General features: G+C 39.7%; 1 protein-coding gene across 1 annotated transcript; it reads left to right on the top strand.

The window, feature by feature from the left end:
• Positions 1-3,742: 3,742 nt before the first annotated feature.
• On the top strand, positions 3,743-13,134 carry szrd1 (SUZ RNA binding domain containing 1). Its single transcript, XM_012861878.3, has 5 exons — positions 3,743-3,884; positions 6,457-6,617; positions 7,039-7,088; positions 7,426-7,692; positions 11,190-13,134. Exons 3-5 carry the CDS (start codon positions 7,042-7,044, stop codon positions 11,299-11,301), a joined length of 426 nt encoding a protein of 141 aa, XP_012717332.1. The 5' UTR covers positions 3,743-3,884; positions 6,457-6,617; positions 7,039-7,041; the 3' UTR covers positions 11,302-13,134.
• Positions 13,135-15,751: the final 2,617 nt, after the last annotated feature.

Raw genomic sequence — 15,751 nt, 5'->3', positions numbered from 1 at the left:
CTCTAGGAACCACCAGCAGACCTGCAGTCTGAGAGCGAAGTGCTCTGTTAGGAACATACGGGATAATCAGAGCTCTGATATATGATGGAGCTTGATTATTAAGGGCTTTATACGTAAGAAGGAGAATTTTAAATTCTATTCTTTAAAAATATTTCAAGAAAAAAACGATAGTTTGTCTTGTTCCCCTATCCGTTCCGAAATAAACACAGAAAAAAATACGTCTCTAGCCCTAACGGTTGACAAAAAATCCAGAGTTGTTCGAGGCAATGTGATGCCATTTTATTCCAATTAGAGCTCGTTGACCATAAGTCTCTGCCTGCAGTAGACGAACACCTGCAGGCGTGAGTGAGTTTCCATGACAACAGAACTCTACTGGCCAGAGGTTACTACAGGTCAGGGACAGGCTGCCTTTGCTTAGAATTATTCCGTCGGCGTCTAACTACTCCCGCATACTTCAACTGATTTCATCAATTTTGGTGTCAATACGTTCGGCTCGTTCCCGGCATGCCTGCTATGACTCATGGTTATGCTAACTTTTACACTTTTAAAAAAATTAAATTTTTTGTGCGATTTTTTTGGCTGTTCCCATTGAAATCAATGCAAATTGCTTAAAATTCCTTCACATTCCTTCAAATTCTTCACATTCCTCCAAATTCTTAAAATTCTTCACATTCTTCCTATACTTCAAATTCTTCTAATTGTTATTAATCTTCAAATTCCTTCAATTTTTTTCAAAATTTTCAAATTCCTTCGAATTTTTTGAAAATTTTCAAATTTTTCAAATTCCTTCAATTTTTTTCAAATTCTCCAAATTTCTTTAAATATGTCAAATTCTTCACATTTCTTCAAATATTTCTAATTCTTCTTTTTCTTCCAATTCTTCAAATGTTTAAAATTCTTCAACTTTCTTCAAATTCTTATTTTTTTTTTCCAAATTCTTCAAATCTGATTTCAATGTTTTCTGCATCTTCTGCTCAATCATTCTGCAGATTAGCATTCTCATTTGCTGTTACGCAGGAACAGCTTTTTCATGTTTCTACTTTACTGCATTTACAAAGCAACAAAAACAACCTGCTTCAATATGACATCAGCTAATAAACTACATTTCCCAAGATTTTCCTCTCTTTTTGCCATTAATGTTAAGATAAATTTTTAGCATGTATGTGACCCGTTCTAGTTTGACAGCCAGTTTTAAATCTGGCCATAGTTTGCTCAAGGAGGAAAGTTTTGTTTGAGTACAGAGATGGATCAGATAAGATTTATCTGCAACAACAGATATATTTTCTCATAGTTCATTGGGTAAAGGTTTGACATCAGTCTCAAGTGACATAATCTTCAAATCAATACAGGAGAGCCATTAACCAGCCCTTATCACTCCTATGTTGAATGTATAATATTTCCATAAAGAAGGTTGAACAGCCATAAGTGATACAAGTGATTCATAAACTAAGGTTCACCACAACTGACAAAAACTCAAGAAAACTACCATGAAATTCAGATTGTATTCTTTATTGGTTATCACCTTTATATTGAAAAGATGGCGCATTCTACGAAAACAAAGTTGTTGTTTTTGGTTGTTGTTGCTAAAATGCATTTAATAGCAAGAAATCATTCTAATAATCCTAATGTATGCATAAACATACAGAGATTTTCAATATGCGCTTGCGAATGTAAGAAGCCTCATCCCGAAACCTCCCATCTGCCATCTCCTGTCTCCCATGTTCATCTCACACCTATTGCTTTTTAAAATACACTTCATTTCCTCTGGAAAAAACAAAGAAAGTTCACAACATTCGATACCATTCTGGGTTATGTACTAAAAAGAAAAGGACATAAAGGAAAAAGAGACCAGATGGGGGAAATCAGGTGGAAAAAAAAACACACACACACACCAGGTAATGTGGTAACATGCATCACAACAGGAAGAAAATACAACATAAACCATAAAGAGGATTGACTGAACGGCAGACCACTTTGTGAAAATCATTGAGAAGTTTAATAGCAACTGAGCCATTTACTGTTTGCCTCTTTTTGTTACATTTACAGCTACAAGCATTTTGCACATCTGCAGTCTGAAATGATTGCATGTACTTCTGTGCCACGTAGATCTAGCTCGGTCAGATTGTATGGAGAGCATCTTTAAAGTTAATTTTATTGTCAAGTTTTGTCACAGATTATCAATGTTTTTTAGGTCTGGGCTTTGTCTGGGCGCATGAATGCACGTTGATTTAAAGCATTATAATTCTGCTTCAACGTTTAAAGCACAGTTTCCTGCTGGAAGCTGAACCTTCACATCTAGTCCCAGGTCTTTTGCACTCACTAACAGGTTTTATTCCATGATATCTCTGTATGTATGTCCATCCAGCTTCCCATCAACTCTGAGCAGCCTCACTGCCACAGTTCAAGAAAAACATGTCCACAGAATGACATTACCCCCACCACATTTCAGTCTGTGGATGTTTTACCTTTGTGAATTGTTAGTTTTGCTGCAATGTAAGTATGTCAAAGGGTCAACTTTGGTCTTATCTGACTATGGCATGTTGTTGAACAGGATTGGAGCTTCCCTGATGGCTTGCAGCAAACCATGCTTTATTGCCAAACACACACACACACACACACACACACACACACACACACACACACACACACATATATATATATATATATATATATATATATATATATATATATATATATATATATATATATATATATATATATATATATATATATATATATATTAAAGTGTGCTTTATATATCACTAAAGAAAGCAAAAGGAAAAGATCTCAAGGCATCTATTGAAAATATTTTCCTCTGGGCTGCCGTACCAATTGTTTTAGCAACACTTAGCAACAGTTTTCAGTATTAAGCGGAACATCTTTTACTTCAAACCTACAGTGAAAATGAATTATACATATACAGTATATGTAGCCTACATCTGATGAGTGGTAACCTACCAGTTATTGAGTCAAAGCTGTTGTTGTGCTTGGGATATTCCATTTGGGAGTAGACAAAGTGGACAATGCAATATTTTGTTCAGCTCTGACGAGGACTAGTTCAAGCACCTTGATATCTGCATCCATCTTTTACCTCTACTAACTGAATTGTTGATAATCTGAAATACACGTTCCGGATAGTAATTTATTGCAGTCATGATGAATTGGAGCTTCCATACAATTTAATGGCAACTCTGACATCATTTATACTTGTCAGAATGTAATTAGAGATGTCTAAAATTGATATTTTGGCTGGTCAAAAATATAATTAGATATATAAATACGTCTAGTCATTGATAATTTGCAGATATCTTGAATGTAAGTTTGGTAAAGCCAATTGTATGGTAGAACGGCCTGCCATATCGCACCCTTTCAAACATAAGGTAAAAATGAATTAGATGAATGAATGTTATATAAAAAAAATTCCTTTAAAAACTGTTGACACTGCAGTGCTACTTGGACAGCTCAGTATGCTGTGATATGGTATTTGTCTTAAAATGTTACGAACCATAGCATTTTATCAGTGCTAGGAGAGCATTCGTTGTGCAAATATATTATTTCCTGGCGGTATAGGGGGATAGCCATAGACATTATATATATCTTTATGACTATGGGCACAGCAGCTCCACCATAGATATCCATTATAAAAGCCTTTATTATGGATATCTATGAGCTCCACTGCTGTGGACCCGCGCGCCTGTAGCTCATTTCCTGTATCTGTGGGGAACTCCGCCATGGTGACGTCACAGCTCTCAGACGTAAGAGGAGGAGGCGGGTTTCAGAGGAGCTGCTCCGCTCTCAGACAGCGAAGTCCACGGCGTGTCTGAGCAAAATGAAACATGGATGAGGAGGTCGGCGAAAGTTGGGAGGAAGCTGCCCATAGCGGGGTAAATAATTAAACACACAGCGGGCCTCCGGGTTTGGATTGATACGCTCCGTGGAGCTCCGTAATTCGGAAGGGCTTTCCTGTGGAAGTTGTCTCAGCGACTCCCACGGGCCAACAATGTGGCTACAGGCTAATGCTAGCTCGGAGAAACTTAGCTAGTCGGCTAAGAATCGCCACTTACTCGGCTAACGGGGCACGGTCGGCTAACTTGATTAGCAACGCGCTTAAATTGGGGTGAAATCCACGCAGTCCTTAGCAGTGGTTGGCCAGCTAACGCGCACAGGCGCAAATGCTAAGGCTAATGCTAACTAGGGTAACGCCGTGTTGGCCAGAGCCGCGTTGAAAACTGAAGCTCAGCCAGCGTGTTGGTGGCAAACACACGCAGAACACCGCAGTGACTCCCGACTCCTGTTCAGTTCATCATCTGCGCCCTGGAGAGGAGAAGTTTGGAGGTTTTAGACAGCGAGCCGCGATCTCTGTTGATCAGACGAGAGCGAAACTGTTTCCTAATAGAACCACAAACAACCTGCGGAGCAGTAAAAGTCACAAGGAAACTTGGTTTGTTTCTCAGAGTTAGGAAAAGTCTTGACTTTTGTGACTTGGACGCGGAGAGGATGTTGAGCAACCCCCCCTCTGTCAACTAGTGCCCTGAGTTACCAAACTGCTCCCTAACTTTTTTTTTCTCGATCATAACTTTATCAGTACAGCGATCAAGTACAAAGTACATCAGTGTATTTAAAAGAAAAAATGTTTTGTATCATTAATATTTTAAGTTTTTTAATATGCAGAGCCACGTACGAGAAAATAAACCCCAGGCAGGTAAACAAGATTTTTAACAGTTATACCTAAAAAAATAAATAAAATAAAAGTAAAAAATAATAATTATGCATTTCACCACGTTTAAAGGATGTGAAGAACATGGATGTAGGTTAGACTATTACATTATGGGCTAACAAATGTACGTTAAATCTACTTTTAAAAAATACGTGAAGAGTTGTAGCTCAAAACCTTTGATGTTCAGCACAAATAGGCCTAAATCTCATGAAATAGAAAGATGTTACTTAACATATATTAATTTATTAATGTACCCTTTTCTGGTTAAAGTAAACAACCAGCAACGTCTGCAGCTAAGCTGCTCTGAAACAAGAGTATTGGTTTTTATTCTTTGTTTTAAAGTAGAAATTATTGATACATTCTGAAGTTAATATAAAATACTTCAAATTTGTTTTCTGGGTATCAATTTTAGTTTGGGCTCAATCAACGAGAAATAATATATCGCATTGTGTTAGTTTTTAGGTACTCATACACATTATCAGCGGATTTTGTTGATTTAAAAAAAAAAAAAAACTAACCAATTGGACATAAATGGGACACAGTTTTGTTCGACCAGAAGTTAGAGGTGTATGAAATTGACCTAATGAATCAGAAAGTTGGGTTCACAAATTTTGTGATGCTGGTCGTTTGAAGCTCCAACAACTGCATCCGGTTGAGAAACATTAGTACCAAGCAGCTATGTTGGGAACGCTTTTTTTTTTTTTTTTCCCCAGTGTCCTGTCTAGCAATATGGCAATAGGAATTGATATCTCAATGCCAGGTAGAGCTCGACAGATTTTGCTTTTACAAGTGGAGCGAACAGCTTTCGCCATAGTGCTCCACTTGATTTATGCTTGTAAATAGCTTTATTGTGATTCCTGCAAGGAGAATTTCAAATTATATGGACATGACAATGGGAGAGTAAAGGAAGAACAAGAAATGAAAGAGAAAGAAGAAAAAAAAGAGTAGAGGTGAAAGAAAGAGAAGATAAAAGGGAGAGAATGATAAAATGTCCTCTGTCTGCTCCATCACCTGGAAAGAGACACAAAAAGAACAGCACAACCAACAGACATAAAGCAACAGATGCACTCGAATAACACCTTGATGCCATTGCTAAATCATATATATTATTCTGTAAGCTGACATGTGTAATGTGATACTTGAAAAAAGAAAGTGAAAGAACATAAATAAATAAATTATAAGATTACTGTATATAAGTGAACACTTAATACCTGGGACCCAGCACCTGTGGGAGTTTGTGAGAGTGGACTAGTTTAGGTGAAAATTATCCAAAAGGAAATAGCTTGATAGTGATTGTGGAGAACCGAAGGCCCGCCTTCCCCGGGAACGTTTTTTTAATAAAATCACGGCAGTGGGGTTTTCAGTACCTGTGAGTGGCGACAGATGCCAGCAGGGGTCGTAGAAATGTGTGTGTATTTATTTATTTATCATAAGATGTGGCATTCAGTAAGATCACAGCTTGGGATCAACGTCTTTTCCAAGAGAGACCCGGGTGCGAGAACGGCTCTGCATTAAAGCGCTGAACCAACAGCTCCTAATTGTTTTGGAAAGCAGTCTTCACAGCTGTTCTGGTCAAGGACACGGTGACTCTTAATTTGGTGGCTATAGTTGACGTGTTCCTATTTTCAGAAGAATATCATTTGCCTGTTTCTGCCCATTAACACAGAAATCAAGAGCTGAACCAGTTATTTTTAAACAGTAGAGATTCATTTTCTTGTCCTTTTTTTTTTCTTATTTAGAAATAGGACGACATCTAACCGAGAACCGACTCAAGACCCGAATGATGCTCCTGACTCCTCAACTGAGCCATTTACTGTTTGCCAAAGCTTGATCAAGAATGGTCCTCGGGGAAGGCTGGGTGCCATAAAGAGTTTTAAAGAAGGAAAACGGGGAGAAAAGGGTAGGTTTGATATGATTTGTTAAAGAAAAGGAGAGGGGTTGTTCTTCAATTAAAAAAATTTAATTAATTGCCTAGCGTTGGCCTTCAAGGTCACTGGAGTTATACAGACTCTTTAGTCTTAGCTACTGCTTTTGTAATCACTTTTGCACCCGTGCACTTACCCAGCCTAATTCCTAATTTGCCGTCTAATTGTATTTATCAAACTGGGCTGATTCCTAACCAGTACTTTATGTCTGATGTTAGCTAAGTGAACTCTCGGCGTATGACTTGGCAGCTGCTCCCTTGTGTATAAATATCTTGTAACCGAATCCTGCTTACCTCCCGCTAATCCTCTCTCCAGCCTGCTACCTACTTCGCTTTTTCCTGTCCCAAATCAATGTTGGTTCACGTGAATTCCTGTTTGCCCTGCTTTCCCCTTCAGGAAATGGATAAACGGTTGGAAGAGAAGCTTCGGATCAGCCCGAGAGAAAAGTAAGAGCCGTAAACGCGTGGAGTAAATGGCCCAGAGAGACAATTGTTTGACTTGGGGCTGAAAGCTGCACTTCATTGTTTACTGTCATACATAAACACTGGAACAGCAGTCAAACTTCTCTAGAAAAATAAAAAGAGGCATTTGTCAGCGCTGTGTGTAAAAATATAGCAGATCTCAGAACTTTTTCCACATAAGTGATCATTGCTGATTAGATCTTGGCCATTCGTTACCAGCCTTCAAGAAATGGCTTAAAATTTTAAAGGAAGACAACTAAGAAGCAAGTAATTAAATCAATTCTGATCATGTATTTCTAAAGGATCTGTGCTTCTTTCTCAGGGAGTCCAGTAACTCTTCCCGATCACCGTTAAAGACAACCATGGTGATCCAGGACAACTCTTTACCAGCAGGACCCCCGCCTCAGATCCGAATTTTGAAGCGACCAGCAAGTAACGGGTCACTGGCGTCCTCCATGAATCCCAACAGGCCTACTCCGCAGGTCAAGTCTCTCGCCCAGCGAGAGGCAGAGTATGCCGAGGCCAGGAAACGAATACTGGGTAGCGCCTGCCCAGAGGAGACTCCTCAGGAAAAGCCCAACACTGACAGGTGACTATGGAGGTTCACAAGCTTTAGCGTTAAAAGGGCTTTTATGCTACGATGGGATCAGGAAGATTTGTTTAATGTCGTCATCTATTTGATTGCAAACAGCTTTATTTCAGACCTGCATAACCAATAATCAGTACTTATCTGGGAAAAAGCGCTGCTCCTAGGCCACATTCTCACTGCAGGTCTTAATGCTCAATTTCTCATTGGTTCTGACATCTTTTTATGAGGTTGTTTACAGTACTTATAAAATCCTGCCTGTGCCTGACTCTAGTGTGAACTGTTCGCTTCTTCAAATTGACCCACATGTGCCGAAGAACAATAACAAGGGCTTCACGGCAGTGAACATTGAACAAATAGGTTTTAAGGTTTAAAGTGTCCAGTCGTTTGAGTCGGCGGGTACTGAGGGGGAAACGCACGGATAAAAAGAGCGAAACACTCTTCACAAAGCTTTGGCAGCACAGAGGTCTGTTTTGATGCTGCCAGGAACGGTGGGGCGGCGATTTTAACAACTTCACAGACCAAGTTCATTCATAGCTTTAGGAAGTCGAGGGCAACTTTTTATTATATACAGGGTTTCCACAGGGTCTTAAAAAGTCTTGAATTTGAACCTCAAAATTTAAGGCCTTTAAAAAGTGTTCAATTCATAAAATCATCATGTTCAAGTCTTACATGTTTTAATAGGCCTTAAATATCTAACGCCCCTTTAATGCTGCCTAAGATGCACAATACAATGCTCCTTTGACTCTGAGTTGTGCTTTATTAAATGTATTTACAACTGTTTGATCATAACGTCATTCAATATTTAAAAATGAAATAACCAGACATAAAGTTATGTGCAAATTTGGAAATCTTGCAGAGTAAAATAAGTTATACCAAAACAACTTATTTCCAGAACACAAATTCATGCAGAAGAAACTTTTCCAAATCCAGTTTTATCTACATCAAACTTATGAAAGCAATACCTACAGTAGATAATGTCTATTAATCAGAAGTGCTAAGTCCTTCCATTAATAATATCTGTTCACAGTATATTTATTTGAGCCAGGGCCAAATGGGAAATATGGGATAAATGGGAAATAACGTTTAAATAACAAAGCTTATGTATAACCAGGAAGTCTCCCTGGTTAAATAAGTCTACTTTTAATTCAGTGTTACTCATGGTGAGTAGAGTTGGCATAAATTTTACTCAAGAATAGCAATATATCCTAACAATATCATTTAAGTAAAAGGAAAGATTACTTTGAAGTGAAACTACTCCTAAAAGTTTTTTTTTTTCTAAAAAGTTACTCAAGTAAACGCACATCTGTCTGTCTGATCTTCTTCAAAAGGTCTTTAAAAGTCTTAGAGTTGAGTTGGTGATACCTGCTGAAACCCTGTAAACATGTCAGCGCCTCTCCTCTTGACTCCTAAGGCAGGACACTCCTAATGGCCGCCAGGGGGCCATCATTAATCCTGTCCAGGTCTGTGCCTCCCCAGACCAACACTGATCCACCACCAAACAGATGCTGCAGGCTCGTATATCAAATTTAAACGGTAATTCATCTTGACCAGCTTGAACCAAGGAGTAAACATTACCGTCTATAGCCACAAGAGGGCTCCCTAGCCTTGTGAAAACTATCCTTTTCTTCTACCGCTTAAAAATGAATTGAAACGTTAACTTATAGACAACAAAGACTGAACACATGTTTGTATGTTGTTTCAGTCTGCATTCACACGACAGAGCGTTGCGTGGTGCAGCTCGAAGGATCCAGACCGCAACAGAACCTGTTATTGGGCTGTCAGTGACGCTAATAACAGTTAGCGCTAGCTTACAGCTCTGTTGTCTGGGTGGGTTACAACTTCACTGATGAACATCAGCTTTATGTTGCCCTGAAACAATCGTGTCGTACTGTTAGCTTAGCACGCAGCACCATTACGCTCATCGTCTGATTTAGGCGTAATTCTGACAGCTTTCAGTGTAACAGGCCATGACGCTGAAATGCGTTGGATAAAACCTTGCTGGTTGGAGTTGCTAATTTACCCCATTCATCCTCCCAGGTATGATCCATGTCTGGTTGTGGATGCTGCTGGAATTTAATAAGTTGTTTTACCAGATTAAATGTCAGTTTTAGTCTGGGATTGTGTGAAATAAATGTCTAAATAAATGCGTTTAGTCCGGTGCGACTTAAATGTTTGTTTTCCTCTTTATGACGCATTTTTTTTTGACTGATGCGACTCATAGTCTGAGATATACGGTACTGCTTGGAGCTGCAGTCAAGCCATGGGGTCTTGTAAATGGGTGCCATTTGCTCACCATCACTATACTGAGAGAAATATTTATATTTTTAAAAGCTTTGACGCTTTTTTCATAGTCATGTCAACTAATTGTTGCTCTGCTGGTTGAAACTTGTTGCTTTAACTTTTGGAAAGTTTTGTAATGAATGTTTCTGTTTTGTTCTTCTTGTTTACATCTTTGTAAGTAAATCTGAAGATTTACTTGTTTTAACAGGACAGTCATTTTAAAATAGTTCTTTTTATATTTAGTTTAGAGCATTTATTCACTAAGATCTTTACAACTTTTACAATTAATTGTGTTCTTGAATCAGTACAAAACATTTGCAGTTAGTAAAAGCCCATTATGTTGTAATAGACATTCAGTAGGACAATAGAAAATAATAAAAAAACTGTTTTTTTTCCCCCTCCCATATGTAAAAGGTTAGGGTTTGCTTTAAATTAATGCCTTAAGTTTTAGTTTCATTATAGATCAGTTTGTCTTGCTGCAGAGCAGCACTGGTGTTGTGATTGCGCCCTCTAGTGGAAGGCTGAAGACATTCTCCTGTGATCCACCTTTTTATTTAGGGATAAACTGATTGACTTGGTGTGGGGCTTGGTTTTGCTTTTTGACTCTCAGCTATTTTTAATTCAGTCTGATGAATAAGATAGTTAATCACTGTATCCCACACTCCATGCTTGTCTTGACAAGGACCTAAAAGATTTGAGACACCGATAAAGACGATTGGACTCGCGTAACACAGACCTCGTATTTACGTGGCTCTGAGAGCAGCGCAGAGTGCCAATGTATGAGAGCGAATAAACAAAACACATCAGTAGAGACTCTTAAGACACTAAAATAAACCAAAGTTAGATTTCAAAAATGTTTTTGGAGTGATAATGGTGGTAATTTAAGAGCTAAGGTGGAACCAGGTTTAAAAAGCTGCAGAACACGTCGGTCCACTAAACTACAGCTAGGTTTGTCAGGAGGCCTAAAACTTGTTTTTTTGATTGCAGTCTGAATAGAAGGAAGCACTGTTGATTGGATGTTTTAATTATAATTAACACTTATACAAGTTACAACAAACTGAATTAGATGATGTAAATGTTTCCATATGTTATTCTGGCCCCTGCAGACGGAGCTCGTGTTGTGAGTAGTGTTGAACACATGCTGAACAGGAAGCAGAGGACGTACGGGGAATAAGCTGCTGTGTCTAACTTAGCCCGCCTTTTCTCTCTTCCCTCAGGCCAGTGCGCAATAACTCCACAATGCCTTCAGAGGACACCAGATCAAACAATCACACTGTCCGGCAGCCCGCCGGCCCAGACGGCACCCAGGGGTTCCGACAGCACAGATAAGCCGGTCTCTGGGACCACGGAGGAGAGAGAGAGGTTAAGAGCTGGCCCAGATCAAACACCATACTGTATTCTTTAATCGTCCTCCCATCAGTTCCCTCATATCAGCCGGACGCGCCGGCCTTCCCCCTCACAGCCGGGCGAATCAGTCAGGGAACGAGGAACCGGCTCACCTCTCTCTCCTGCTCATGTTCATTTGGCACTGTGATTATGGACATACTCTGGACTCACTGTGATTACCCCCCCCCCCTCCTTTAAGAGACGCCCCTCAGCCTCCAGCTCTTTTTTATTTTATATTTTTTTGGTTGTGTCTGTCTAGGGACGCGAGAAGAGCAGAAGCAGAGACTTGGAACATGAGGGGTTGAACGATGAGGCGACACAAAGGGGTCCTATCAAAACTAGATTAGCTCGTTCTTGTACAGCAGCTTCTTCCCAGCAATAATCCCAGACATCACTGTTCATCACGTTTTTCTTTTTTCTTTCTTTTAATCACCTGTCTTTACTTAAGGGATGCACTGATGTCTTATGAATACAGATCACGGTTCTCGCACACCTTTAAGCCCGCGCGCTGAATTGGCACCAGAGGTTAAACGTAACGGGGAATGAGTCACGTTTCTCTAGCTTCTCATCTGGCGGCAGGTCGGAGCTAAAAGCAGCTCTGAGCTGTAGCGTGTTGTCTCTTTATGTAAGCGACACGTTAAATGCTGAACGCTGTTCAAAGAGTCAATGCACACCTTACTATAAGAACTGCCATTTGTTGTTTAAAATCGGAGGTCATGTGTGTCAAGTTGTATATCTGACAAGTTTTGTTTACTTTTTTTTTTTAAGCTTTTAGCAGTCTTCCTCTGACAGTCGCATACTTTCTGTTTCAGAGTAAATTAAGAGCGAAGAGGAGAGAATGGATCCAGGTCGGGCTTCAAGTAGCCTTTTCTCCCCCTTTTTTTTTTTAATTTTTTTTTTTTTATATATGAAACGGCAGCAGAACAAGCAGTATTTTTTTTTTTTTCTTTTTATATATAAACCAAAAGCGCCGCATTTAAAAGAAATTGAGCCACATCTTCATGATTTGAAAATGGTGTAGGGGGAATTTTAGAGAAATTTTTGAATTGCATTCACTGCTGTCCCGTTTCCAATCCCGTCAATAATATTTCTTCACGTCCTCCTCTGAAGTAAATCTCAAGAACTCAGGTCCACGTGAATGAGACTGAATGAATGAAATGAACGAAGATTGTATTTTTCCAGCGGGTTTGTTTTCTCAGAAGACTAAAGTAACGTATTTAAGTTAACGGTTGGCACTTAAAACGGTGCTCTGTTGAGCTTAATGTATCAGGAGACGTAGCTTTGTCAAGGTAAAGTCATTCTAGTCCTTTTTTTTTTTTTTTTTTTTTTTTTTTTAAATAATGTTTGCATCTGGGTGTCAGAACTGTAACTTTGCCCCCTGTAGGACTGTTCAGTACTGCTCAACCCGAGCGGCTCGTTCAGGCTGGGAACCAGGGGACTGGACCGCCTGGCGCTCCCAGGAAATGTTTTCTCACCTTTAATTGTTCAGAGGAGATCTCAAAGCCATACTTTGTGGTGCAAGATCATCGACACAAAAGACTCTTGTGGTAATGGGTGAATTCAGCTTGTGCCTCTTGTATCACATCTTTACTTCCTGGTTGTTGATTTCTATTCCTTTTTTTTTTTTTTGCTTTTAAAAAATATATATATTTAAAGGGGGGATTCTCAATAATGTTGAAGAGATTTTAGATGAGGAAATCTAGTGGCAGAGCAGGAGGAGGAAGTACAAACTGCCTGTAAATACTGATTTAATAAATTGATTTACTAAAAATCGGATTTCGTGTGCATACTTGCTCTGTAACAAACCTCTTGCTGACCAGAAAATCCACCTATAGGTGTCAAGAACGGGGAAGGCAGGGAATCTTCTTGGCTTGTCACCGTAACGCACAATCATGTGAAAACTGGTTTTTAACTTTAGTGTGACTACAAATGAAGACAAACAGAAATGGGAATCACTTGTGTATTGTCCGATTACATATAAAAACCCACAGAAATTGCAAAGAAAATCTCCCAGTTTTCACAGTTGTGTCAAAGTCCACATATGACTTATTTTGTCATTGTGCTCTTAAATAAACTTAGGAAAAGTCAGCAAAAATCTTTTCACAGTAAATATTTTCAGCACTGCTGCAAATGAAAAAGGCTGAGCTGCCTGTATCAGGTCGGATGAAATTACTTTACTGGACCATTTAGAGGAAAATCGGAGCAAATGTGAGTTATGGCTGTTACTAAACTCTCATTCAAGCTAGCATTAAGATCATTCACACTGTACGTTGTACAGTCATGGCCAAAAGTATTGAGGATGACATATTATGTTTTCACATGATCTGCTGCCCTCTGGTTTTCATGTGTGTATGCCAGATGTCATCACACGTACAGAAATACAATTGCAATCACATGAGTAACAAAAGCTTTTAATGACAGAATGAGTTAATGCAGCAAGTCAATATTTGCAGTGTTGACCCCTCTTCTTCAGGACCTCTGCAATTCTCCCTGGCATGCTCTCAATCAACTTCTGGACCAAATCCTGACTGATAGCAGTCCATTCTTTCACAATCAATGCTTGCATTTTTTCAGAATTAGTTTTTCCACCTGTCTCTTGATGATTGGCCACAAGTTTTCAATGGGATTAAGATCAGGGGAGTTTCCAGGCCATGGACCCAAAATCTCTGTTTTGTTCCCTGAGCCAGTTGAAGATCACCTTTGCTTTATGGTAAGGTGCTCCATCATACTGGAAAAGACATTGTTCATCACCAAACTGCTCTGGGACGGTTGGGAGAAGTTGCTCTCGGAGAACATTCTGGTACCATTCTTTATTCATGGCTGTGTTTTTAGGTAAGACTGTGAGAGAGCCGACTCCCTTGGCTGAGAAGCAACCCCACACATGAATGGTTTCATGATGCTTTACAGTCGGCATGAGACCAGACTGGTGGTAGCGCTCACCTCGTCTTCTCCGGACAAGCTGTTTTCCAGATGTCCCAAACAATCGGAAAGGGGATTCATCAGAGAAAATGACTTTACCCCAGTCCTCAGCAGTCCACTCCCTGTACCTTTTGCAGAATATCAGTCTGTCCCTGATGTTTTTCCTGGAGAGAAGTGGCTTCTTTGCTGCCCTCCTTGAGACCGGGCCTTGCTCCAAGACTCTCCGCCTCACAGTGCGTGCAGATGCACTCACACCTGCCTGCTGCCATTCCTGAGCAAGCTCTGCACTGCTGGTAGCCCGATCCCGCAGCTGAAACACTTTTAGGAGACGGTCCTGGCGCTTGCTGGTCTTTCATGGGGGCCCTAGAGCCTTTTTGGCAACAATGGAACGTCTCTCCTTGAAGTTCCTGATGATGCGATAGATTGTTGACTGAGGTGCAATCTTTCTAGCTGCCATTCTCCTTCCTGTTAGGCCATTTTTGTGTAGTGCAATGATGCCTGCACGTGTTTCTTTAGAGATAACCATGGTTCACAGAAGAGAAACAATGATGCCAAGCACCAGCCTCTTTTTATAGTGTCCAGTGGTGTCATTCTTACTCAATCATGACAGATTGATCTCCAGCCCTGTCCTCATCACCACCCACACCTGTGTTAATGGAGCAATCACTGAAACCATGTTAGCTGGTCCTTTTAAGGCAGGGCTGCAATGACGTTGAAATGTGTTTTGGGGGATAAATTTAATTTTCTAGGCAAATATTGACTTTGCAATTAATTGCTGTTACGCTGATCACTCTTTATAACATTCTGGAGTTTATGCAAATTGCCGTTATAAAAACTGAAGCAGTAGACTTTGTAAATATTAACATTTGAATCATTCTCAATACTTTTGGCCATGACTGTACATCTTTCTGCTTTTTTAAAACAACGTGGCTTCAAAAGAAGTGCCTTGTGAAAGTATTTCCACCCTTTAAACATTTTCACATTCACAGTTCTCTGTCAACAGCAGCCTACCCTGCTATAAGAATTGTCATTTGTTTTTAAAGTTGGAGGTCAGGGGTTATATCGGTGAATAATTTACCTTTTTAAGCGCATACTTTGTTTCAGAGTGAATAAGAATGAAAAGGAGAGAGTTTGGTTTCAAGTAGCTTTTGGCCTTTTAATGTGAAGCAGTATTTTAAAAACACCCCAAACCCATGAAAAATAAGCTACATTTTAATGATTTGAATTTTTGAGAAATTTTGAATGAAATCTTCTGTCCTGTTTAACTAATCCAAGAACCTCTGCAGTTACCATGGGCCTACTGGCTGCTTCTCAGATGAATGCTTTCTTCGCTGCCCCCAATTGGCATATATTGGTGAATTTGCAGACACTAACTGAAGGAGATGAGTCGTCTGATGGGTGCAACGTTTGATCTAGTGGCGGCCATGTTTCACAGTGAGACAGCTCCACTGATCTCCAGTTATTCACTGGATTT

Source organism: Fundulus heteroclitus, chromosome 1, assembly GCF_011125445.2.
Source record: "Fundulus heteroclitus isolate FHET01 chromosome 1, MU-UCD_Fhet_4.1, whole genome shotgun sequence".
In the NCBI taxonomy this organism is placed as follows: Eukaryota; Metazoa; Chordata; class Actinopteri; order Cyprinodontiformes; family Fundulidae; genus Fundulus; species Fundulus heteroclitus.
This window is presented reverse-complemented; position numbering and strand designations above follow the sequence as displayed.